The sequence below is a fragment of the Paroedura picta genome, chromosome 7, assembly GCF_049243985.1.
Source record: "Paroedura picta isolate Pp20150507F chromosome 7, Ppicta_v3.0, whole genome shotgun sequence".
Taxonomy (NCBI): domain Eukaryota; kingdom Metazoa; phylum Chordata; class Lepidosauria; order Squamata; family Gekkonidae; genus Paroedura; species Paroedura picta.
In genome coordinates this window covers 104,068,866-104,095,464 of record NC_135375.1, presented here as the reverse complement: position 1 = coordinate 104,095,464, position 26,599 = coordinate 104,068,866, and the positions used below count along the sequence as shown (strand labels likewise).

General features: G+C 49.3%; 1 protein-coding gene and 1 long non-coding RNA gene across 3 annotated transcripts; one reads left to right on the top strand and one right to left on the bottom strand.

Annotated features, from left to right (window-relative positions):
* The first annotated feature begins 1,333 nt into the window (after positions 1-1,333).
* LOC143841507 (uncharacterized) lies at positions 1,334-16,334 on the top strand. The gene is made up of 4 exons (XR_013232706.1): positions 1,334-1,842; positions 2,390-2,562; positions 9,871-11,710; positions 15,681-16,334. It is a non-coding gene; the product is annotated as an uncharacterized LOC143841507 (long non-coding RNA).
* LOC143841505 (atrial natriuretic peptide receptor 2-like) lies at positions 13,274-26,599 on the bottom strand. 2 transcript variants are annotated; one of them, XM_077345883.1, is made up of 8 exons: positions 25,753-26,599; positions 24,133-24,335; positions 22,386-22,499; positions 20,635-20,773; positions 20,368-20,462; positions 15,173-20,126; positions 14,376-14,871; positions 13,274-13,912 (listed from the first exon to the last, which is right to left on the bottom strand). In XM_077345883.1, exons 1-6 carry the CDS (start codon positions 26,414-26,416, stop codon positions 19,854-19,856), a joined length of 1,488 nt encoding a protein of 495 aa, XP_077201998.1. In that variant the 5' UTR covers positions 26,417-26,599; the 3' UTR covers positions 13,274-13,912; positions 14,376-14,871; positions 15,173-19,853. The 2 variants fall into 2 exon arrangements, with proteins under 2 accessions (XP_077201998.1, XP_077201997.1); XM_077345882.1 differs by having other exon boundaries at positions 14,376-20,126.

Here is a 26,599-nt window from a genome sequence, read left to right as displayed (position 1 = left end):
GTTTGGCTAGTTGGCAGGGGGAGGGGGGCTTCTTCTAGAGAGATAGATCATAATAATGCCCTGATGTGTCAGGTCAGGGTAATACCAACCCAACTGCTAGTGGTACCCTGATAGTATCTGCTGGTAACATTTTCAGGGAAAAATAAATGACCAGGGAATCAAGGTAGATTCAAGTGGGTAGCCGTGTTGGTCTGAAGCAGCAGCACCAGAATAAATTTAGACTCCAGTAGGACCTTTAAGATCACCACATTTTTATTCAAGGCATGAGCTTTCATGTACAATATCATGTATTGATGACACTGTATCTGAGGAAGTGTGGGAGCACACAAAAGCTTACACCTTGAATTAAAATGTGTTGGTCTTAAAGGTGCCCCTGGACTCAAGGAATCAAAGAAAGACTTGGCGCATGCATGCCATCTGTTGTCCATTGGTGGTAGCAGCTCTGTACAGTGACTGCTCCCCCCCAAAAAAAGAAAAAAAGTAAATTGGGAACATGCCTGAAACTGTGATCAGTGCAAATCTGTGGCTCGTTGGTGCACAGGTATGGTAGCTTGTGTGAATGTAAGCATGAGTGTGCAGAAGATGGGTAAAAAGAACATGGATGGAATTCTATGTGCTCGACCACCCTTGTGTTGAGCATCACGTGTAGCTGGGCTCTGAGAGCACTGGCATTATGGCCCTTGATGCTGTGACACATCCACCACAAGGGGGCATGATCAGCCACAAGTATGAATAGCAGAGGGCCCCAACAGCTCATGTTCTATGGTGGAAGAAGACTGGGAATTCTTGCCCTTCCCATTTCTGCAAGAGGACCGCTTTGAAGCTTGAGTTTGAGGCATCCATGCAGAAGGTATCTAGAATGGGACAGAGACAACCATAAGTTTTGTGAAGCCTTTTTGCAAGCAACCAGAGACAGAAAGAACCTGGGAGGCAAAGTGAGGGATAAACCCACTGTAGTTGTCCAAGAAGGAATGGTGGCATTTGGCATTTACTAGCCAGAAGCAGACAGTCTTCCAAGGAAGTAACCTTCTCAGGCCGAGGACACAGCTGTCCATCTTTCACAGGAACTCCCCAATACTGTAGCTCATGAAATCCTCATAGCTTTTGGTTGGGAGGGACTTAAATCTCACCTGATATAGAATCCAGAGGCACATCTCTCGATACTACAAACACAACTCAATCAGGGCCAGACATGCTTATTTCATTGATAGCAGACAGCACAAAGGCATGGCTCCCTGCTAGGATCCTGGCAGTCTTCAAGCAAAGGTTGGATGCACACTTTTCTTGGATGCTTTAGGATGCTTAGGGCTGATCCTGCGTAGAGCAGGGGGTTGGACTAGATGGCCTGTATGGCCCCTTCCAACTCTATGATTCTATGATTCTGTGATCCAGTCTACTAGCCTTTGGAAGGCAGCTGCTACCCTGTGGTTGCCAAAAGGCATTGGGTGGAACTCGAAGAGCTCTTCAAGCATCACAAAGCCCATTTTCTAATGATCTCGGAATTATGGCTAGTATTCCTTGAGGAGGTTGATATATTTTGGCTGCTACCCATTGCTTGGTTCAGTTCATGGCCTGGTGCATACATAGGGTAGACAATAGGACCACCTTTTTCATTTCTCTGTAGCTGACACAGAACCTCTTCCAGATGTCAAACTAGGACTATCAAATTGCACCAGGCACCCTTGGAAGGTTTGATCCTGTTGAGAGGCCAAATCCCTTCAGTTTCCCAGGCCGTACCTTCAGGCAGTTGGTTGCCAGGTGACCCAGGAATGTTGTGTTGGAATCTCGTGTTGATTGACGGAGGTTTTCTCCATGCTGAAGGAGAATAGCCTTGGGACCATGGTGAGGTCTGAGTCTATGGAGTGCACCAAGAGCCAGCTTGGTGTAGTGGTTAGGAGTGTGGACTTCTAATCTGGCGAGCCAGGTTTGAATCTGCACTCCCCTACATGCAGCCAGCTGGGTGACCTTGGGCTCACTACGGCACTGATAAAGCTGTTCTGACTGAGCAGGAATATCAGGGCTCTCTCAGCCTCACCTACTTCGAAAGGGGAGAGGAAAAGGAAGGCAAATGTAAGCCACCATGAGACTCTTAGGAGTATAGAAAAGCAGCATATAAGAACCAACTCTTTTTCTTCAGGATTATCAGGGCTCTCCCAGTCTCACCCCCCTCCCAGGAGGTCTGTTGTGGGGAGAGGAAAGGGAAGGCGACTGTAAGCCACTTTGAGACTGTAAGCCACTTTGAGACTCCTTCAGGTAGAGAAAAGTGGGATATAAGAACCAATCTTCTTCTTCTTCTTCTTCTTCTTCTTCTTCTTCTTCTTCTTCTTCTTCTTCTTCTTCTTCTTCTTCTTCTTCTTCTTCTTCTTCTTCTTCTTCTTCTCTGACCCAGGATAGATGACTTCCTTCCAGGACCAAGGGGCCATCAGCCAAGGGGAGGCCTATCAAACTGCAGCCATGCCACCGCTTCAAAGGTTAACATACAAACTGTACCAATCCTAGGCCCAGATACTACATCGGATGTAAGGGGATGGATAAGCCTAGAAACTGCACTGGATGTCACAGGTAAGCAGATCCTACTTTCTTGCAAGTAGAATGGGTAGGAACAGGTAGGTATGCTTCCCTGAGGCTGATTGAGGTTAAAAAAGAAAGTTGCCTCTAGAATTCACATGAGAGATTCCATTTGATATTTGTGTTTGATTACCATCTTGTTGAGAGATTTCTAATCCAGCTTGGCTTTCCATTAGCCTGATTTCTTTGGCTCCAGGAAAAGGGTATAAGACACGACTTTGAAAAACAGATCCTCAGCACTTGTTCTTGCTCCAGTTTTATGGCGTGTGCTGTGGTCTGGGACATCAGGGAATGTTGCAGAGGGTTCCTGGATCTCAGAGAAGGAATATATCTGAAGGGCTGATGATTTACAAACTCTTGTCTTGTGATTGCTAAAAAAAATGTGCCTGACCCATCTGCATGGGTTGATTTCAAACATTGCTACATTGCTAAACAATTGAAGCCAACCCCATTATCATATAATCAGGGGGACCTGGATTTTTTTGTTGAACTGGTGGTTGTCTGCTCTGGGGTGATGGGAAGTCCCTGTTTGAGGTTTTATTGGTTCTATTCCAGTATGTTGTTTCTGTTGTCTGTATTGCCCCTTCTGCTGAACAAGGGTCAATGGGGGGAAAGGAAACTCGTAACCTGCTCTGTGAGTCCTTGTCTCAGTCAGAAGAGGAGGAGCTGGATGGTGTAGCCTTCTTTTCAATATTGGTTTTGACCAAAACCTTGTCCAGAGCCAGATCCCCAGAGTTCTGGCCAAACAGTTCTTCAGGCAAGAAATTAGACTTTGAAAGGACGTACACTTGACAGTGCTTCAGCCACAAATCACAACTAATAACAATGTTGGCTGCTTGAGCTTGGGCTTGGAGCTGGAGGACGTCCTGAGAGGCATCCAACACAAATTCCGCTGCCATTTGTATCTTCAGCAACATCTTTGTGCAGGTGTGCAGGTGGTAATCCGGATTCAGATTCTGCAAAAGGTCACCCAACCATGATGGTTCTGCAGAAGTTGAACTTCAGAAGTCCAACAGCTAGAGAGAAGGCCTCATCTTGAGTACCAGTTTGCGTCTCCCCTCCCTCCAGTCTTTGGGGTATTTTAAAGCATCATTTCCATGCCTTACAAGAATGCAGAATGCCGAGCAGCCATCAGAGCAAGGTGACCTTTAAGTCTTCCACAACTGAGTCTGGAAGAAAGGGAGAATTTTTTAACTATAGTAAGCCAGCTGTTGCCCATTCTGCTCTCACAGACTCCTTGAAATGTTTAGGGAAGGGGGGGCAAACAGATAAAACCATCTTCAGTTTCTTAAAAGACACACTTGTCAGGATTGGAAAAAGCCAGGGGTTTAACCTGATCCACCAAATCCTGTTTGTAACTGAGTGCCTAAATGAATTTGGTAAAAGTCTGGTCAGATGCTCTCCCTGGAATAATTTAATGAAAGTTTCCGAAGCAGTTCCCAAGACTGTGTGACATTCCTCATAATAACCACTAGATGGCGGTGGCGCCTCATGCTTGTGGGACTCAGAGATGGTGAGTGATTCAAAAGACCTATGAGCCCAGGTTCCTTGCCTCCAGACAAGAATTCGAAGATTCACCAGAGCAGCCTATTTCAACCTTTTGACTATGGAGGTACCACTGACATTTTTTCAGGCTTCAAGGTACCAGGAAGTGATGCCAACTGACCATGCCAATCTGCCACACCTCCCAGAAGTAAGAGAAGCCTCAGGAAGCAAAGGTCAAATAGCTGGGGCTTCCAGGGAGACTTTGTGTCTCTTTCACATCATCCCTTTTCTTTCTCCCTGGAAGACACTCCATCTTATTATCTCACCCTTCCTTCTCTGACCCCTGCATCTTCAGTTATCCTTCCTCTTGGCAACTCCTTCACGTGAATTCCCTTCTCCACCCCCACCCCCCACTTTCTTACCTCTTTCAGTCTCCCCTGTTATCAATTTCGTGTTACAATCTACCCTTCCCTACCCTCCCACCATTGGTCTACCTCTTTCTTACTTCTTCCACTTTCAAAATGTTCTGTCTCTAACAGTCTCCCCTTCCACTGAGGCTGCTAGGAAGACGGCATGTCTTTTCTGCACTGTCATCTCTCTTTCCCGCGGTAGCCTCTCCCTTTTCCTTCTCTGCCACAAACCGATGTATTTCTTCTTGTTCCCCCACCACTTCACTTATCCTTCCCCTTTGGCAGCTTCTCCCCTTTATCACCCTTCTACCCCAAGTCTAACTTTGTCTCCCCCAGTATCACTTATACTTTCCCATCTACCTACCCGCTCCTTTCCTCCTTTCCCACCCAATGTGAGAACCGGCATGGTGTAATGCCATCTTTCTAAACCCTTTTTAACATTGAGAAGAACCCCTTGAAACATTCTTCAGGCTTCAAGAAACCCCAGCAGTGGCAAAACCATGCAGAATATGGTTGGGAGGCAGAGCTGTGGACATGGTCCCGCCCCCCCTTCTCACCCCCTCAAGGCCTGTCATTGGACAGTTTGGGAGGGGTGGGTCAACAGGACCATATATTTAAAAATATGTAAAATTAATTATGGGCCCAAAAAGGGGCAGGTGGAGGCCCTGGGGCCAGACCTTGATCCACAAGATGGAGGTTTTCTCCCCTGAGGAGAGAAACTGGGGCCCCGAAGGCAGAGGAATGGCACCCAGGCCTGTCCCTGACCTCCAAGAAGTGGGTGGCAGGCAGCAAATCCCTGTGGGCAGGTGAGAAGCAGGCGGCATCAAGCAGGGTCTGCCTCCCTTGTGCCCCTGATGCCCTCTGGGGGTCTCAGAGCCCAGGGCAGGGAGCCATGGCAACCGGATCAACCCCTTGGGAGCTGGAATCCCCCCACCAACTGCCAATTCCAACTGCCACCTCCAGCTGGTTCTCTGGGGAGGCCCAATGGACAGTTCCTACATAAGCACGTTGATAGGATTTGGAGGACCTTGGGCTGCCAAAACAAAGTTTGAGCCCAGAGGCGCCATTAATGCCAAAAAAGTTTCCTTTAAAGTGTGAGCATTCATGTGCATACCAAGTTTAAGATGTGTCCCTCTGACTATCCCCTTAATATGCACCTGAGCTGCACCTTTTATTGAGGGATTTAGATTTTTTTAAATGTATTCTGCATTCCGGGTGAAGAAATGCCTCTTCCTTTGCCACAAATCCCTGTTACAGGGACAGGACACTGTTTTCATGGCCACAGTGATGAGGAGGCGAAAGCTACTGGAAGAATGATGGTAGCTCAAAGGCATGAATTATTGGCCCTTCTGGCTGAAATGCTTTGCTAAGCCTGACTGTCCAGATCCAGGTTCACTTCTACCTGCTGTGTCTTTTGCTGAGGCCTATGGTTGCCAGCCTCCAGGTGGGGCCTGGCCATCGTCTAAAACTATTGCTCATCTCTCGATGACAGAGATCAGTTCCCCTGGTGACCATGGCTGCTTTGGGGGATGGACTTTATGCCATTTCACCTCATTGAGGTCTTTCTTCCCACACCCCACTCCCAGAATGCACCCACAAAATGTCCATGCATTTCCCAAAGTTTGCTAAGGATCTGGAAGGGGGGGGGGGAGAGGCGGACTCACCTGAGTGGCCCATCTGGGGCACGGACACAGGGGTGACAAAAACCTTTAAGCAACCTTTCAGATATCCTGTGATATCCTATGATATCACCCCCCCCCCTTGTTAACTTTAAGGCAAGCAGGGGTGCCAGATTCCTTCCTGATCCTTGGCAAAGGATGGGGTCTGGGATTGGGTTGCCAGTTCCAGGCGGGGAGAACTACTGGAGATGTGGCGGTGGAAATCCTGGAGTCACAGAGCCAAACAGTCTACATTTCAAGACATCCATTCCTCCCCGCCTAACCGCACACTGATCACCTTGGCTGGGAGATGAGCTGTAAGTTTAGGGGATTTCCAGGTCCTACCCAGAGGCTTTCACCCCAAAGGAGACCTATATCTAAATTGCTTATGTTTAAGAAAACTCAAGCATTTCCCAATCCAACTAAATATACACTCTTAAAGCTTAGGCTAAGACAATTCATCCTGCTTCTGAGCAGATGCATTTGGACAAGAGTTTTCTCTTCCATAGAATCATGTGGACATATATGGTTGTGCTGATCCTTGTTAGGCCAGTCAACGACTCTCCTTGGGTTGAAACCTGCCTAAACCAACAATACGCAAGCACCCTGGGTATTAAAACACACACAAAACATCACAAACATCAGGATCCCTTAATATTGGGGCTAGCCTTAAATGATAAAATATTCTTAAAATATTCTCTTAACATAAAGACCATGTACACACAATTCCATATGTCTTCTCCAACAAATCTCAAATATTTGCTTAATCCCCCCAAACCACAAATCTTTTTCACTTGGCTATTACTTTATATTTCATAAATGCTTATTTTCCCTGTATGTAAAACCTTTCTTCATATCCCTCCTCAAACCATTTCTTGCTGCCTATAATCTTTAGCTCCCATTTTCCTCTTTCCTCCAGAAAAAGAAAGAAAAATGCCCAGTCTCTCATATGCTCTGCTGCAGCTCAGGATGACTTTATAACGTTCATTACAAACTGTTCATTTGGTGTTATACGATCTGTAAATCCACCAACTGGACTAACTGGTGTCTTATAGTCTAAGGGCAAAGGATGAAATAACACATTGAAGGAAGGGGAGGGCAGTACCAGAAGGGAGAGGGAGCGTGCTCCAGATTTCTACCCTTTCTTTCTTCTGTTAATCTTGCAAAGGGAGAGAGGTGGCAGTAGTGAATTTTTAAGCATATTGAAATCCTTCTTTAAAACCTCAAACAATTTTTTAAACATCCTTAATGAGACTATACATTGAAAATAAATCACAGTGCCTCGTCGCACTTACATTCACGCCAGATTCTTTTATCCCTTAAAACAATAAACCCTTAAAAAAAATTCTACTGAATTCTGTGTAAAATCATTCCTCTTAAAAACTTAGCATGCTTATTTCCGTTTCATATTTCTTCTTATAATGTAGCAGCATTTATAACAAAGCTCTCAAATGACGCCCCCCCCCCCATTCTCGAGAAGATATTGAGGCTAAATATTGAGGATCCCTGGTCAAAACCCAAAAACTTCCAATTATGGAAGACACCTTTGCACGTTCTTTCATACCCACGGCGTCAATCTGTCTCTCACTGAGATGGTTTTTCAACCACGGACTGTTTGTAGAGGCGCCACCTAGGGACTTGTTGGTCACTGTCTCCTACTTAAACTCTCCCACTGAGAAATACTGCTATCTCCCTGCCCCCCCGGAGTTCCCAGGTCAAAAACAATGGCAAAGTCTGAAGCCTGGATGCTCATGCCAGCCAAAAATCCTTACAACTCCCTTTCGCTGTGGTTTCACAAAAATAAATTCCATGTATTTCACCAAGGATCCTTTGACCATTAATGAGGCTTCACACACGACAAGCATAGTGACCACTGAAGGCATTTCTGCACATCAGAAGAAATAGCGTTACGCTAGCTGAATGGCATAACGCTAAACAATATCTCGCCTCCAAGCCCCTCCTCACCTTTTTGCTGTCTTGATTCTGTCTGCCACCTTTTCACACTTCTCACCCTCCACAAGTGCTGCTGGGAATGGCGACGAGAGCAACACACTTGACATGTGACTCTTTATTCTCCCCGCCACACGCAGGGCTCCCTGGGAACTTTCAGCCCCGCCACCCTCCCCAAGATGGGGATTTGTTCCTTATTCGTCATTCCTCCTCTGCACTGCCCGACTGTTTAAAATGGCCATTCTCTTTACCAAAGGTATGAGAAGAAGAAATTGGCAATTGGAGCTTTAGACCGTTCTTCCAGCCCAACTAATACATGGGACCACATGAGACGGTCTGGGCACTGGGGACCTGAAACCACCCCCACCCACCAGGAGCCACAAAAGGGTCTCAGAAGGGCCCAAAGGAGGGACAGGTGGAGACTTTGGGGCCAGACCTTGGCCCACAAGATGGAGGTTTGGGGCCCCAAAGGCTGAGGAATGGCATCCAGGCCTGTCCCTGACCTCCAAGAAGTGGGTGGCAGGCGGCAAATCCCTGTGGGCAGGTGTGAAGCAAGCGGGATCGAACAGGGCCTGCCTCCCTTGAGCCCCTGATGCCCTCTGGGGGTCTCAGAGCCCAGGGCAGGGAGCCATGGCAACCGGATCAACCCCTTGGAAGCTGGAATCCTCCCTCCAACTGCCAATTCCAACTGCCATCTCCAGCTGGTTCTCTGGGGAGGCCCAATGGACAGTTCCTACATAAGCACATTGATAGGATTTGGAGGACCTTGGGCTGCCAAAACAAAGTTTGAGCCCAGAGGCACCATTAATGACAAAAAAGTTTCCTTTAAAGTGTGAGCATTCATGTGCATACCAAGTTTTAGATGTGTCCCTCTGACTATCCCCTTAATATGCATCTGAGCTGCACCTTTTATTGAGGATTTTAGATTTTTTAAAATGTATTTTGCGTTCTGGGCGAAGAAATGCCTCTTCCTTTGCCACAAATCCCTGTTAAAGGGACAGGACACTGTTTTCATGGCCACAGTGATGAGGAGGTGAAAGCTACTGGAAGAATGGTGGTAGCTTAAAGGCATGAATTATTGGCCCTTCTGGCTGAAATGCTTTGGCAAGCCCGACTGTCCAGATCCAGGTTCACTCCTATCTGCTGTGTCTTTTGCTGAGGCCTCTGGTTGCCAGCCTCCAGGTGGGGCCTGGCCATCGTCGAAAACTATTGCTCATCTCTCAATGACAGAGATCAATTCCCCTGGTGACAACGGGAAGGTGACTGTAAGCCGCTTTGAGCCTCCTTCGGGTAGGGAAAAATGGCATATAAGAACCAACTTTTCTTCTTCTTCTTCTTGAGCCCCTGATGCCCTCGGAGGGTCTCAGAGCCCAGGGCAGGGAGCCATGACAACCGGATCAACACATGTGAAGTTGGAATCCCCCCTCCAACTGCCCCCTCCAGCTGGTTCTCTGGGGAGGCCAACCAAGCAGTTCCTGCAGGGACACCCTGTGGGGGTTTGGAGGACTCTGGGCTGCTAAAACAAAGTTTGAGTCCAAAATGGTTTTATCTAAGGTGTGAGCTTTTGTGTGCAAGTTTTAGATGTGTCCCCCTTAATAATAATCTGAGATACACCTTTTATTGGGGGATTTAGATTTTTAAAAATGTATTTTGTATTCTGGGTCAAGAAACTCCTCTTCCTTTGCTAGAAGTCCCTGTTAAAGGGACAGGGCACTGTTTTCATGGCCAGTGTGATAAGGAGGGAAAAACTATTGGAAGAATGGTGGTAGCTTAAAGGCATGAATTATTGACTCTTCTAGGTGAAATGCTTTGGAGAGCCCAAGTGTCTAGACCCAGGTTTATTCCAATCTGCTGTGTCTTTTGCTGAGGCTGGAAATGGGTCTGATTGCCTATGGTTGCCAAACTCCAGGTGGGGCCTGGAGATCACCGAGAACTATGAATCCTCTGCAGGAGACAGAGATCAGTTACCCAGGAGAAAATGGCTGCTTTGGCAGGTAAACATCAAGCCATTTCAGCTCATTGAGATCTCTCTTCCCATACTCCACTCCCAGACTGCATCCATAAACTCTCCAGGGATTTCTCCAGGATTGCCAAGGATTGAGAGGCGGAGAGGGGGACCCGGAGGGGGCTCCTGTCCCAACTGGAACAAATCTAACAGCTGTAAATTCCCTACTGGAAATGTTGATGTAAGCTTTTCTGCATGACACCGTGAAATTGCAAAGAAGATCCAGGAGGTATTTTTATGTGGATTGTGCAGGATGAGATTTTGCAAAAGCATTATAGAACAAGTCAAATTCTGCAAAAGGAGGATGGAAACTTTGACAGATAACTTTGAAAGATTTGATGTCATCACTAGGGAAATACTACCAGATGTTGATTACAATGCAGCTCATATTTGCAAACTTATCAGAAGCTTCCCACTGATGCAGATCCACCAGAAGTAGATTTGAATGCTAGAGATAAATGTTGTACCACTACCTGTTATGCAACCACTGACAATGTAGAGATTAGAGCAGTTTGCGTCTATTGGTCTTGAAAAAGATCTCAATATTTCCAAAAAATCTTAGATCTTGGTACCAGTATATTATTGGACCCAGAGTTATTCAGGAATCTTGATTTGTCTATGCCTGAGATGAAAAATGCTGATTATTCTTTTTAAAGCAGGGAGGTTTTCCCAGCCACATGCAGGTGTGCCTCAGAACTCTCAGACCATTTCCGCATGAGGAATCTGCCCCTGGACAGCCTTCGAATGTTGGCAGCTTTTAGAACACCCTCCACATGATGTCATCTGCATCCTGAGGCTGTCCAGTAGCTGTCCAATCACAATTAGGGGAATCACAGTAATTGGATTTCCAACCCTAAATCTTGCGTACTATCAGTGAGCAATCAGCGAGCAACCAAGAGCAGGCCTGTATGGTGGGGGAAAGGCGCAGTAATCTCTGCAGCATTGTCCGACCTTTGCACCCACTCTTCCCTCTCCATTTCCTGCTCTGAATAATTTTTTTTTTAAATGGCATGGTCCATGTTGCATTGCTCTCACAAATCTACATTGTCAAAGGTAAAACAAAATCTTTAAAGTGTCACAGTCAATTTGTGATCAGGAAGATAAAACACAGCCCCGTTTCTGTCTTCTGGAGGTGGGAAATGATCTGGGAATGGAGGGGCGGGGCAGGAGATCGGGCAGCCTTCTTCGAATCATACAGGGGTCTGAGAACCTTGTTTTTAAGGCAACCATTTACACAAAATGTCTTTTGGGGCTCCAGGAATCATGTCCAGTCTTCTCACAACATTTTTTGGTGGTGGGAAATGAGCTGGGAAAGCGGGAGGGGGGGGTCAGAGTGGCATCCAGACCTGTCCCTGACCTGTGAGAAGTGGGTGGCAGGCAGCAAATCCCTGTGGGCAGGCGAGAAGCAAGTGGCATCGAGCAGGGTCTGCCTCCCTTGAGCCCCTGATGCCCTCTGGGGGTCTCAGAGCCCAGGGCAGGGAGCCATGGCAACCGGATCAACCCCTTGGAAGCTGGAATCCCCCCTCCAACTGCCAATTCCAACTGCCACCTCCAGCTGGTTCTCTGGGGAGGCCAACCAAGCAGTTCCTGCAGGGACAGCCTGTGGGGGTTTGGAGGACAGTTTGACTCCAATGGTATATTTAAGATGAACATAGTTTTATTCATAGTTTATTCATGCGAACCTTGTTCAACTCGTGTATCCATATTCCTCACAATTTATTTTATTTGTGATAATGTGACTGAAGGTAATGGTAATAGAATGGAATTTTGAGTTTAGCTCTTTGGTTTCAGGATGAGCTAATTGCCAGCAATTCCCTAACAGGAATGTTTCACACTTGTATGCTGACAGATGGGGCCAGCAGCAAATGCAGTTAAGGCCTGTCAAGCCAGGCCAGCCTTTGATCACTGACAGTTTTGTTTCTCCCATGTTTTTGTGAACTACAACTGAATTGAGGGGACTGATTGGCTGTTTTGGCAAAGAATTATCATATGGCTGTATTTGGACGTGTGACACAGTTTACTAATGTAACAGAATTAATTTTTGCTATATATTCCCACTGTCACGTAGGGAGTTAGTCTGACGAAGAGAGCTTACACTCGAAAGCTCATGCCTTGAATAAATCAATCAGTGACACCCCTCAATAGTCTAGCCCAGTGCTCCCCAACCCCCGGGCCGGCGACTGGGACCGGTTCGTGGATCAGTCAGTACTGGGTCATGGCTCCTCCTCGTCCTCCTCCCTAGCTGCTGTCTTGGGGGCTGCCCTGCCACTCTGCTGCCGGCTCACCTTTGGTGCTCTTCAGCGGCTGCCATGGCTGGGGCTCCCTCCCTGCATGGCACTGCGCAGTTGCTGCTGGCAATGCCCCCCAGCGGGCAGCAGGAAGTCAGGGGGCCGGAAAGCAAGTGGAGCAGGGGCTCAGGCAGTGGCGACGTCCCTCAGCAAAATACTACCCCCCCTGGGCCTCTGTAAAATTGTCAAGCGTTGACCGGTCTCTGGTGATAAAAAGGTTGGGGACCACTGGTCTAGCCTTAAGCCAAAGCTAAGACACAGTTAAGGCCTGTCAAGCCAGGCCAGACTCCATTTTAAAGAGATTGCTCTCAGCCACATGTTCAGAACGGCAGCCTCTGCCTGACACAGGTCCCTTCAGACTCGGATATTGCTCTCTTCCTAACCCCCACCCCATTGTATTGCTGATCCAGTGGCTTGACTAAAACCTGTTTGCCCAGGGGATACTAGGCAAAACTCTTTCTCTTGCACATCACTCATGCTTGGCCCCTCTGCAAGGGGAAATCTCTTTCCCAAACTCAGCAGCTAGACCTACTGAGACATGATGGCTCCCTTTTCTTAGACTCATTAATGCCTTTGCCTAAGCCCGTCAATGGCCATCTGCAGACCTGGCCAGGGCATTGCCCAACATCCTGCTTCATGGGAAATTCCATCATGTGTTCACCTGGGCCACATCACATCCCCCTCTCCTCAAAACATACATAAAACAGGGCTGTAAACTGCCAACCTGAGTGCCTTTCAACTTGGGACCCATTGGGACCTCCCTTCATGCTGGCTCATGTCAATGATCTCTGACTCTACTCAACAGGAATGGTAAGTATACTGAACCATCCTTTCCCACTCTGATTCTTTTCTATATGACTGGCCCTTTCAAGGTTACTGTGAATATGGTCCAAACCACACTAAACAGAATATTATTTCATGAGTTTTATTAGGCTGCAGCAAAAAACAAAACAAAACAGATGCAGGGGGAACAAATCCAAAACCCCTGCGCAAAGAACAACAGAATTACATAGTGTTGAATATCTTCTCTTTAGAGGCCGGGAGAGTGACCTGTGCCAATGACCCGGGTTCTCCACCCCTCATTCCATTTCCCAGGACCTCCCTACAGCCATCAAGCCAGGCCTCAGGGGCTGCTGACAGGGCCCTGGACCTTCTGCCTGCAGGGAAACCTTCCAGCCTCCAAAACCAAAGAAAGAAGAGAAGGAACCATTCAAAATCATGTCATACACGGAAAAACATAAGATATAAATCAGTATAGAAAAATCATACCGAGAGGATGTAGAAATAGAAGAATGGAAAAAACTGAGCCTTTATAATTAAGCGACTAACAACAAGGGATTTCCTGGCAAAGTGAAGGCAGGGCAACCCAAAAGACATACAAGAAGAACAAGAATAATAAACAGAAAAACTCGATCTTAACAATTAAACAGCTGACAGGAGGGAATTTGTGTTGTAGGCAGACGGTGTAGTGATCAAGGCCAGCGACTGGCAGCTGCTCATCCTTCTCCAATTCTGCTGAGTGCTTCTCAGGCTGCCTGAATTCTCAGACTGCGGAAGAGAGCCATACAACAGCAAAATGCAGTAAGCAGACATGGAACCCCAAAGCCACATGCCTTGCTCAACTCCAATTCCCCTCTAAAGAACCAAGAAATGGAAGACCCCCCAGTTCTGTTGGACTCAGCAATGCCGCCCTCCCTGCAGAGGAGTCTCAACGTCCATGCCAGTGGGTGGCCTGCCTGGGCAAGTGAGCTCTGAGGGAGCTGCAGAAGGGGATTCCAGACTGGCACTTCTATTATCCACCATGGAGGGCAGAGGAGCCCATGCAGGGAGTGGGCAAGATGGTGGCCTATAAGTAGATCGTGAGGGAAGAGAGCCACACAACAGCAATATGCAGTAAGCAGACACTGGTAGGGAGGGAAAGGAGCCAAGGATCCCTCTGGGGCCCCAGAAACAAGGCTGAGGCCAGGAGGCAGAGAGAGTCTTGGGCTGCTTTTGACTTCCCCCCTCTCACCTCTGGTGTTGAAGTCCATGTCCTCAGCATGCAAGACTCCACAGCACAATCCCCGAAAGAGAGATGCCCCAAACAGTAGATGCCTCTTCATGCGGTCCCTGGTCCCGGTGGGTTAGCATGTCAGGGAAAAGAGGAAGAGAACAAAGAGTGAGGAGATCCTGAGGGGGGGGGAGTCTCCACATTGCATCATGCAGCACACCAAAGGGAGTGGTTAATTCAGATAGGCAGGGCTCAGGGTGGCCATAGTGACCCTCCCTGCCCAGGGAGAGATGGAGGAAGGCCAATGAGAAAATGGGTAAAAGGCGATCCCAGAGGGGGGTGTCATTAGGGCAGGAGACTCAGTGGAGTAAAGAGCAGGACTTCCCTTGCTTTCCTTTCTCGTCCACAAGCTGGCCAGTCCACAGTCCTTGGTTTTCCACACAGAGTGGCTGTGCTGTCCTCCAGGCAGTTGGATGACCTCGTCTTTTCGCTGCAATGGAGGTGCTGAGTCAGGTGACTGGAGAGAGGGGAAAACAGAACAACAATTAGACCTTGACTACTGATCTTCTCCACCCACCCCATGGAAATACCTCCACTCCATCTATGGGGCTTGCTTTCCCTCACTTGGATTGCCCATGGGATGCAACAGCAAAACCGTATGTGAGACGGTTCTGAGTCCCACCCCTGATGGGAAACATCTCCACTGCACCCCAGAGGTGTGATTTCAGCCCCCTGGGATGTCACAGTCACATTCCCACTGGAGGGGGTCATCTGTCCTCCTCTTCTGGGACACAAAATTCCTCCGCTCAAATACTCACCAGAGTCACAACGAAGTCAGGAAACACCAGAGAGTGACCCATTTCAGCCCAGTCAAAGTCCAGAATGGCTCACCAAAGTTCTGGAGTTCTAGGAACTGGTTCCCTGGATGCAGCCAGGTGAAATTCTCCCTCCTTGGGGTCAGGTAAAAAGAGATTAAGCAGGGGAATAGGCCATATTCTGCATCTGCCAATCCTGCCCATCATGGGGAGTCGCTGAAGAGCTTTGCAGCCACACACTTACCTGTGTTGGTTCAGCTGCATCTTCTTCTGCCTGCCAAGCTGCCTTTGCTTTTGCACAGAGGGTGAAATGGATGCATCTCCAGACAAATATTATGCAGACGGGTCTACGGCTCCCATTATTATAGGTGAAATAGTACATGCACAAGAATCCCCGTGATAACATAAACTTAAATAAATGAAAACAGTAAGCCTTTTTTTAAAAAGTGTTTATTCATAATCCCATTCTCTATTTCCTCTCTTTTCATTTTTATGGCTGACTGCTGAGCAGTGAGCAGAGAGGACAGCTCTTCCTGGAGGAGGCAGGACTCCCATCCGGATGTGTGAAACGCTGCCAAGTGCACGGTGCTGTCGGAAGGTGTGAAAACTCACCTGGCAGGTAGTCTTGAGAGGCTCATTGACACCTGAACTACCTGGCAAGAAACAGACCACTCCTGCTCCAACCAGCAAGCGGATGGGAAGGTGAACCGGAGAGCCTTTGAGCATCCCTCCTTAGGGCCGACCAGCCTGGCACTCCAGTCAGAAGACTGCATTGGGGAGGGCAAGCAGAATGCCTCTCCTCAAGCAGAGAGAACCAGCCGGGCTCCACTCACAGGTCTGGATCTGCTCATTGCCTTGTTCTGAAGATGAATGCATCAGCCCAGCCAAGTCTACAGAATCCCTCCCTCAGAAACCCCAACACCCAGCTCAGGTGTCTGCTGGAAGAAAGAGGCACTAGTTGAGGTGTTCCAGTTTCATTTCCTTCTCCTTTTCAAGGCACTTTGGCATCTGTGCAGAAGGGGAAACTGAGGCTCCCCAGGACGATTGCAATGGAGGGAGGCTGAAATCTCCCGTGAGGCTGAGCCAACAGGTGCATGCATGATAATCCCCTGATGGCAACATGGAATGAAATGAACACCTAACAATAAAGACATTTTTAAAAACACCATAAGGACAATACTTTTATTTCTTTTGTACTTGGATTTGTTGTCTGCCCTCTCTCTGTTGTATGAAGAAAATACATCAAGATGAAGTTAAATACAATTAAATTCAACAGTATTGGAGTGATGGCAACTGCTCAGCTCCCTTCTCCCATCTGCAGATGGACCGTGACCCTTCCAAGGTCCTTCTGTGTCTGAGCAGAAGGTGAAATGGAGGCTCCTCATGGTGACTGACATTGTTGTTGTTGTTGTTAGTACAAAGTCGTGTCCGACCCATTGCGAGCCCATGGACAATGATCCTCCAGGCCTTCCTGTCCTCTACCATTCCTCGGAGTAAATTTTAGGTTGCACCAACTGCTTCAATGACTCCATCCAGCCACCTCATTCTCTGTCGTCCCCTTCTTCTTTTGCCCTCAATCGCTCCCAGCATTAGGCTCTTCCCCAGGGAGTCCTTCCTTCTCATGAGGAGGCCTAAAGTATTTGAGTTTCATCTTCAGGATCGGGCCTTCTAAGGAGCAGTCAGGGCTGATCTCCTCTAGGACTGACCGGTTTGTTCGCTTTGCAGTCCAAGGGACTCGCAAGAGTCTTCTCCAGCACCAGAGTTCAAAAGCCTAAATTCTTTGATGCTCGGCCTTCCTTATGGTCCAAATTTCACAGCCATATATTGCAGCTGGGAAGACCATAGCCTTGACTAGATGCACTTTTGTTGGCAGAGTGATGTCTCTGCTTTTTAGGATGCTGTCTAGATTTGCCATAGCTTTCCTCCCCAGGAGCAAGCATCTTTTAATTTCTTTGCTGCAGTCCCCATCTGCAGTGATCTTGGAGCCCAGGAAAATAAAATCTTTTACTGCCTCCATTTCTTCCCCATCTATTTTCCAGGAATTGAGAGGGCCGGATGCCATGATGTTCGTTTTCTTGATGTTGAGTTTCAAGCCAACTTTTGCACTCTCCTCCTTCAACCGCATCAAGAGGCTCTTTAGTTCCTCTTCACTTTCTGCCATTAGAGTGGTATCATCTGCATATCTGAGGTTGTTGATATTTCTCCCTGCAGTCTTAATCCCAATTTGTGACTCATCTAACCCCTATTTTCTCATGATATGCTCTGCATACAAGTTAAATAGGCAAGGCGACAGTATACAGCCTTGCCGAACTCCTTTCTCAATTTTGAACCATTCAGTGATTCCATGCCCGGTTTTCACTGTTGCTTCTTGACCTGCATATAGGTTTCTCAAGATACAAATAAGATTCTCTGGTATTCCCATCTCCTCAAGAACTTGCCACAATTTGTTGTGCTCCACACAATCAAAGGCTTTAGCATAGTCAATGACGCAGAAGTAGATGTTGTTCTGGAACTCCCTAGCTTTCTCCATGATCCAGCGTATGTTGGCAATTTGATCTCTAGTTCTCTGCGGTAGTTTGATCTCTGCGGTAGTTTGAACATTCTTTGGCATTTCCCTTCTTTGGGATTGGAATGTAAACTGACCTTTTCCAATCCTGTAGGCATTGTTGAGTTTTCCAAATTTGCTGGCATATTGAGTGTAGCACTTTTACTGCATCATCTTTTAAGATTTTGAATAGTTCTACTGGAATGCTGTCACCACCACTAGCTTTATTGTTGCTCAGACTTCCTAAGGCCCATTTGACTTCACATTCCAGGATGTCTGGCTCCATGTCAGTAACTACCCCATTGTGGTTATCGGGGATATTAAGCTGGTTCTTGTATAGTTCTGTATAATTTTGCCACCTTCTGCTTCTGTGAGGTCCCTACCATTTTGGTCCTTTATCAAACCCATCTTTGCATGAAATGTTCTCTTCATATCTCCAATTTTCTTGAAAAGATCTCCCCATTCTATTGTTTTCTTCTATTTGTTTGCACTGTTCATTCAAAAAGGCATTCTTATCCCTTCTAGCTAGTCTCTGGAATTCAGTGTTCAGTTGGGTGTATCTTTCTCTTTCTCCCTTGCCTTTCACTTCCTGCTGCTTGAAAAAGCAAGCACTTATGTGGCCATCAGGCTTGAGGTGCTCAGCGGATTAAATGTAAGCTGAGCCAGTGAAGCTTCCAGCATCTCTAAGCAGGGCTGCTCAGCAGATCAGACGTACCCCCGCCCAGCTGGGGAGGGGGAGGGTCCAGTGGGCATGGCCTGCAGGATGCCTGTCCTGGCACAGGAGGAACTAGGCTTCTCTTGCAGTTTTGGATTTGCCTTCTTCGCATGGCTTTTTGATAAGCAGGTTCTGGCCGGATCCTGCTTCAGTTCATTCTCTGATCACCGCATGTATTTTGGGGAGTGCTATATTTTCCCAGATTTCTTTCTTTCCTGGTCCCCATCCCCTCTGCAGTTCTTCTGAGACCACCTTTGTCTTTTTCTGCAAGCCAATTTGGAACCCCATTCTTCCTGGGGTGCATTGTTTCCGCTACTTTTGCTTGTCCTGTCATTCCCACCCCCCTCCTGAGGTTTGGGCTGCTGTCACCGTCACTCCACTCCTGCAACTCCCCCCACACTGAACAAGATGGCCAGTTTCACTTTTCAGGTTTTTTAGAGGCACTAAAATGTCCAAACCTGAAATGGTCAATCAGTCATGTTCTCTGATTTCTCAGTGCTCGTTTTTTTAAAAGACTCTAGCCCTTTCCCTTGTGGACGTATTTTTAGGAGGGAATGAAGGAACTGGAGGCTTACTTTAAAAACAGAAGAAAGCAAGGGAATTCAGAAAACCTGGCTGACAGGTGTCATTACATGATATTGATACTTTAGGGCCTTTAAAAAAAATGCCACCACCAGCGACAATAGCATGAAAGGTATGTGGGAAAGAAAATGAACTGGTTCCACTGCTGTGAAAAAACAGGAGGACAAGAGACATGCAGAAGAACTAGGCCCAAACCAATTTCAGGGCCTCTGAATTGGCTGCCATGACAAGCAGGGGTGAGTTGAGTGGGCAGAAATGCCCCATCTTGCTCTGCAGACAAACGTGTCAGACTGGCACAAAGTTGACCTAAGGGTTGATTCAGAAAGCCCCAGAAAGCAGCTCAGGGGTGGGAGTGAGAGACTGGCAGGCAAGCTCAGAGAGTTCCAGGCTCACTTCCTTCCCCTCTCAAGGCACTTTTGCACCTGAGCAGAAGGGGAAACTGATGTTCCTCCAGATGACTAAATGACAAGGAGGGAATACTACAATTCCCATGAGGCTGAGTGAAATGTGTACACATGAAAAAACTCAATGATACCACAAAAGAAACTGAACAACAAACAGCAGGACTTTTAAACTAGTACAGTATTTATCAGCTTGTTCTTTGCATATTTTAGGATCGATTGTTTCTTGGTGAGCAGAGATGGCAGGACTGTGTGGGAGGGGGAAACCCAGACTCCTCACTGCGTGTGTGAGAAGAAGACACATGTGTGCAGTATTGACCCCACTGTCTGAATGTGCAATGACTTACCTTAAGTGAAAGCTCAGTGGCTCATGAACAGGCCCTATGAAAGCTCAGCTGTGGCCACAACCAGGGAGCAGAACAGGAGGCCACCTGGGAGGTGTCAGAGCATCCCAACGTGGGGCTGCCCCACCTGGCAGACAGGAGCCACCAACAGAGGCCGCAGAATGGAGCGGAAAGGGCTGAGGAAAGGCCAGCATGGCTCAGCAGGTGAGAGCAGGTCCCTCAATCCCTCAACACACTCACCTTTGTCACAGGAGGGGTCATCCATGCTGAAGACACAGGGGGGGTTGGAAAGAGGGGGTCCCCCCTGCTTCCAATGGATGGGCCCACGCCAATCTATTTGCCTCACCGATCCTATGTAATGAGCCACCACCTGAGGGAAGGAGAGGCCAGATTCTGATCACAAATCCAGGCTGCACCTTCCTCCACATCTGTTGCCACCTTCTCAGAATCCCAGCCAGATGTTTCACCTCCCACCCTCCCACCTCCCCCGAGACCCCCAATCCCACTCAGGGTTTTTGAGAACATGCAAACCAATGCTGAGACCCAGTGAGGCTGTGTGGGGCTCTCCCTTGCCTGCCATGAACAGCACTCCCCACCCCACAGACACACACCTGGTACTGTCCACTCTGCAAGTCTGCCATGCTCCACAGGTAGAAATCTGCTTCTCTCTTATTGTGCTCATCGATGCTCACCATCCCAGTGACACCTGGATGGGAGAGGGCAGGAAAGGCGACTCACATAATTTCCACTTGACCTCTGGCACCAATTGCCCTTCATGAATCATGGATGAGATTCCCTGCTAGGAAGGTTCTACGGGTGGGGGGGGGCTCCTCTCTACAGCCAGACCCCCCTTTCCCTCTTCTACCACCATCTCATACCTGGGACTTTAATGCTCCTCATCTTCTCCAGGATGAGGCTGGTATTCCGCTTGGATCCACCTTCATGCTGCGTCTCCATCAGTGCCCTGAAGTATAACAGCAGCCCATCATGGAAGTAGCCGGCCATGAGGTTCTTGTGCTAGGATGAACCAGAGAGAGAGACAGATTGAGAAGATTCCCCATCCCCCTCACCCAACTCCCCTGTCTTGCAGGCAGCCATTAGCTTGGTCTTGGAGATCACCATCAGAGGACCTTCTGGAAACAGCTCTGGAGGTGGATCCATAAGAAGAGCCAGGTGGCAACGAATGGAGGTGTGTCTCCACCACCTGGCAGTCTGGATCCTGAATTGGTCCAAACCAGCAGCTTCTCTCTCAGGGGCAGAGAATCCAGGTGCCCACCTTGGCCCCACCCTGCCTCAGGCAAGCTCAGGCTTTGAGAAACTCCAGAAGTGGCGTGATTCTGCACTTGGCTCCCCCCCTTCTGAGCTTCCCTAATCATGTGCAGAACACTTTTCTGCTTCATTGGGGAGGGGGTAAGATAGGGGAAGACCCAAGTTCAAATCGATCTGGATTCAGCCGGATCTAAAATTGAATAAACAGCAGCCCACCTAAGACATGGGGCTTGCGACTTATTGAGGGATGCATCCCTAGAGGCAATCTGCCCCTCTTCCACCTGTGTGCTGGAGAACACAAAAGTTACTTTGCTGCAAATCCCTCTCTTCCAGGCTGTATTGTAGCCTTTCTCAACTGTTTTACTCTTGAGAAACCCCTGAACCATTCCTGAGGCTTTGACAGATCTTGGACATTGTATGATTGTGCAGAATATGGTTGGGGAGCTTAGCTGTGTACACCTGGGGCCTCTCCCCTTCCCACCCCCTCGAGGCCCATCACTGGCTGTTTTGGGAGGGGGAGGAGAGTCACCATGATCATCTGGTCATATCACCCAATAAAAGTTTAACAAATTTAAATGAAATATATTAAAAATTAATTATCACCCATTCAGATTGAGAAAGTCCACTCTATTATATGGGAAGGCAATTGTAAGCCTCTTGGAGAGAAAAGCGGCATATAAGAACCAACTACTACTACTACTACTACTACTTCTTCTTCTTCTTCTTCTTCCTCTTGTTCTTCTTCTTCCTCCTGTGACAAGGAGCTGAGGACGTCCATAGAATCATAGAGCTGTAAGGGGTCATTCAGGACATCTAGTCCAATGACCTCGTCAATGGAGGATCAGCCTCAAGCATCCAGAATAAGTATCTGTCCAGCCCCTGCTTGAAGACTGTCAGTGAGGGGGAGCTCACCAACTCCTGAGGCAGCCAGTTCCACTGCTGAAGTATTCTGTGAATATATATTTTCCTGATAACTAGATAATATGGTTCTCCTGGCAGTTTAAACTCATTACTGGGGATCCCATTCACTGCCTTCCAGAAGAGAGAACCACCAAGAAGGTTATTTCAACAACCTGCCTGGAGTGAATAAAGGCTAAGGGAGCCTCTTGACCTGGCCCCAGCAAGCCCACCCAGGTGACTGGCCTGCAGAGGGAAGCCACAGCTGCCCCCTCCCACCCCCCTACCTGGGGAATCTCCTGTGGTTGTTTTGGCTTCATGGAAGGAGATTCCCCAGGCCGAGGTGAGAAGGGAGTTTTGCCCCAGAATGCTGGCTGATCTCTCTTCTCCCAAAGGCCCATGTGCTCCCTCCCATAACAACAAAGCAGAGAGGAAGAAGGGAGGCAGGGAGGTGTGGATTTACCCGGGAGTCATTGAGTGACACTCCAAAGTCCTTCTGGGCACGCAGGATCAGCTCGCTTTGGAAGCGCTGGTATTCGGGGGTTTGGGGCTGATGGAAAGTGATGATCAGCACGGTCTGCAAGTGGAGAAAAAGGAAAGGGGAGAATTAGGAGCTAAGAACCAGGCAGGAGACAAAGACCACCTGGGCTGGGTGTTTCAGAGAGGACACAAGGATTAGGCAGCTGCTTGATCTAGTCCAGCATCCCATCTCACGCAGCCCCCAACTGGTTCCCCTGGACACAGAGACGAAAGAGGGCCCAGAGACCTTCCCAGGTGTTGCCTCCTGCTTAAAGGTATGGTGCCTCTAGATGGAGGGGGGTCTGCTTCTCCTGGCTAATACCTATTCTCATCCTCTCATGGATGAATCTGTCTAGCTCCTGCTCCATCCACTGGCAGTGAATGCAACCATTTATTTGCTTTTGAAGTATTTCCTATGTGGCCCCAAGTTCTAGAGTTATGGAAGAGGTGAGTAAAGACCTCTCCCTCCAAGTCTATCAGCCCCTGAACTACCCATCCTCCCTGCTTTCTCCTTGGCCCCTGCCTCCTCTGGCCAGCTCTGGAGGTCTCAGAGGATCAAAGAGGCCAAAAGGCTGGCCTGATGAGGAGCAGAAGCTGAGGCTGCTTGAATACATTTTCTGTGTGCCTCCCTCTGTCTCCCCTCATGGCTCCCTTCTATCCTTTTGCTAGGCCCAGGCCCCTCCTGAGCTCTGCCCTTGACCACTTGCATGACTTTGCTTCTGTCTCCCCACTGCTGAGTTCCTGATTCCCCCGGCTCCTCCACAACACCAGCTATGCTGCTTGCTTTCTGCCCTCTGAATGACCTTCAGCTCTTTGACTTGGAACCTCTTCTCACAACCCATTAATGCTAATTCCTTCCTGGATCTCCAGGAAATCTCTGCCTCACACAAACACCCACACACAGCCTCCCTCCTCAGCCCTGCTCCATGGCCCAGTGGAGGTGTGGGGCTAAACAGGGCTGTGCCTGGCCAAGATCTCCATTTACTGGATCTCAAGCCCAGAAGGTTTTGATCCCAATTATATCAGCAGCTGGATTGATGTGAGTTCTGCTCACAAGATGGTGGAAGATGCATTGCAAACCTTACGTTTGAATCATGCAGATTGTCTCAATGGTCTCAGATGGCTGGTGCTGTCACCCCAAACAGGGCCAATATAATGTGGGGAGGGTCACAGCAGTATTCTCAACCCAGCCCCCTCCCATGATTGCCTTTCTTTCATTGATCAAAAGTGAAGTCACAAGTGCAAATGAGGTTTGAGCTCTTGTTTCACGTAGAAATTGAGGGTTTTTGACATTCCTCCTGTACAGGACATGAAGCAGAACAGAGAAAGAATGGCAACCTGTGAAGGCCAGTCCCGCACATTCCCCACCCCCACCCTTGCCAAGCACCCAGCCAAGGAAAATTCCAGAGAGGTCAGGTCTGCAGGTCCTCCTCCTTTGGAAGGTTCAGCCTAGAAGAGCCCAAAGGCAAACTTGGCCATGAGTAGAGGCCAAAAGGCTGGCTGTGATGATTCATTCATAAGGGGAAAGATCTCTGCCCATGCACAGAAGCACTGCTGGCCTCATTCTGGCTTCATATATGAAAACATGAGCCTCCCCAGATCCAACAACAGAATACATGAGAACACATCCAAGGGATTAGGGGCAGCACATCTTGCTGGGATTGCCACCCCTCCCCCCCCCCGAGACTTACCTGTAAGGCCTCTTGGAGGCCTCCCGAATCCCGGCCCTCCTTGCTTTGCCAGGGCTTCACTGTCTCGCAGTGCCCCGGAGCATCCAGGCTTCCACCAAAAAAGTCCAGGTAGAGGAAGACGTAATCACCATTGGTCATATTCTGAGCGTGTGCCAGGCGCATCATCTGCTGGAACAACTCAAAGGGCGCATTGATGTAGACCACTGAGGAGAAATCACACCGGCCAGAGAAGCATGTGTCAGACGCAAGCAAGGAACTTGCAAGGCTGGACTCGAGAGGCTGTCCAAGGCGCTCTGCAAGGTCAAAGTAGGGAGGTCCTTCCTTGGGCTCCTGGTTCCCTCAAAGGGACGTTAATTGGAAATTGTTTTTATTGTTAGGTGTGAAGTCGTGCGAAAGGGGTCCAATCCTAGGGGCTTCCAAAGAGGGTGCCCCCATCCGGCCCATTATATCTTAGGATGGGAACATGTTGTTTGTTGTGAAGTCGTGTCCGACCCATCGCGACCCCATGGACAATGATCCTCCAGGCCTTCCTGTCCTCTACCTTTCCCCAGAGTCCATTTAAGTTTGCACTGACTGCTTCAGTGACTCCATCCAGCCACTTTATTCTCTGTCGTCCCCTTCTTCTTTCGCCCTCAATCGCTCCCAGCATTAGGCTCTTCTCCAGGGAGTCCTTCCTTTTCATGAGGTGGCCAAAATATTTGAGTTTCATCTTCAGGATCTGGCCTTCTAAAGAGCAGTCAGGGCTGATCTCCTCTAGGACTGATCGGTTTGTTCGCCTTCCAGTCCAAGGGACTCACAAGAGTCTTCTCCAGCACCAGAGTTCAAAAGCCTCAATTCTTTGACGCTTGGCCTTCCTTATGTAAATACCAATCACTAATTGCACTAGCAGAGAGGCCTTTGGCCACTAGCACTATGGAAATACCAATCACTAATTGCACTAGCAGAGAAGCCTGGCCTGGGTAATTAAGGGCCACATCTGTGACTTCACCACGAGCAAGAAAAAACACTCAAGAAGGCAAGAAGCAGCAGGAGACAAGCAGAACAATCGGAAGGGAATATCGCTCTGGAAAGCCTCCAGGGCACTGTGTACGACCAGGGAATTAAACACTGTGCACTTTAAGCCCCAGAATGTGCCCAGGGCAGGTCTGGAAGTAGAAGGGGGTTCAGCACAGACAACACTGGGATGTGATGGGCTGGCAGTGAACTCGAGACCAGGGATGGACACTCAGCCCTGGGATTGGCAGATCTTCTTCTGGCCTGGCCTGAATGTATGGCTCACCACTGTCACGTGGAGATCCAGATTCAGGCACTAAAAAAAGAGGAAACCCTTCCTGTGTTCTGACTTTCTCTGCAGCAAGGCAGAGGGGGAGAAGCCGGATCATTCACCCGGATCCATTTCTGGTCTTCTGGATTCGACTGTGCCTTAGACCCTTGGGAAGAGCCTCGGTCAGGATGAGGAGACCCTCCCCTCGGTTCGGAGGGCGAGAGACCTCCCCCCCCCCCAGCCTCGCTTCTTCTGCCAACCCCCCCGCCGCTGCCGCCGCCCCGGACTCCCAGCCGACCTCCACGGTGGCTCCTGCCGGGCGGGCAGCGGCGAGAGGCTCCGTCTGGCGGACTCACCCCGTCCCTTGGCTCGGATGGAGCGGAGAGCCTCGTCCAGCCCAGCGTCGAGCTCGATTAAGTGGTCGCTGCTCCGTGACCAACCAAAAGGGGCGCGCAACCCTCGGAGATAGTGCGGGAAGTCCGGGGCCTGGCGACTGAAGGCCAAAACGAAGGGGGAGGTCCAGTTGAAGCGCCCGTTCAGCTGCTCCACAAAGGCCGCGAGTTCTTCTCCCCCGCCCGGGCCGGCGTACACGGTGGTCGAGAACTCCAAAGGCCGGTAGTTCTCGCCGGCCGAGAGGAGGGGCAGCCTCCAGCGCCGGGACAAGAACCACATTACGTCTCCAGAGTTGTCGCAGCCGAGGCCGAGCAGCACGTCGGGGTTCCGGGAGAGCTTCAGCTTCACACTGTTCTCCAGCGCCGAAACCCACGAGCACTCGCCGTCCTCGTCCGCCGGGGCGAAGGCGATGGTGACGTTGAGGCCGGCGCGGCTCAGCTGGGGCTGCAGCGCCTCCAGGGCCAGCTCCAGGGCGGGCGCCACCCGCGGCCAGGCCCACAAGTAGCTCACGTTGCGCCCGGGCACGACCACCGCCACGGTCACCTCCGACGGGGCGGACGGGACGGCGGAGGGCAGCAGGGCGAGCGCCTGCAGGACGAGCAGCAGCAGCGGCGTCAGGGAGGCCATGGGGGCTCTGGGCGTCAACCTCCTTCACCCGCCTGAGCCTCTCTGGGCGGCCCCCGCACCCCCTCGGAGGAGAAAAAGGCCCTCCGCCCCCGCCCTCCAGACGCCGGGCCGGGCGGGGGTGGGGTAGAGGGGAGTAGAAGGCAGAAGGATTGGCGAGGAGCCGCCAGTTCCCAGGAGTGTCAG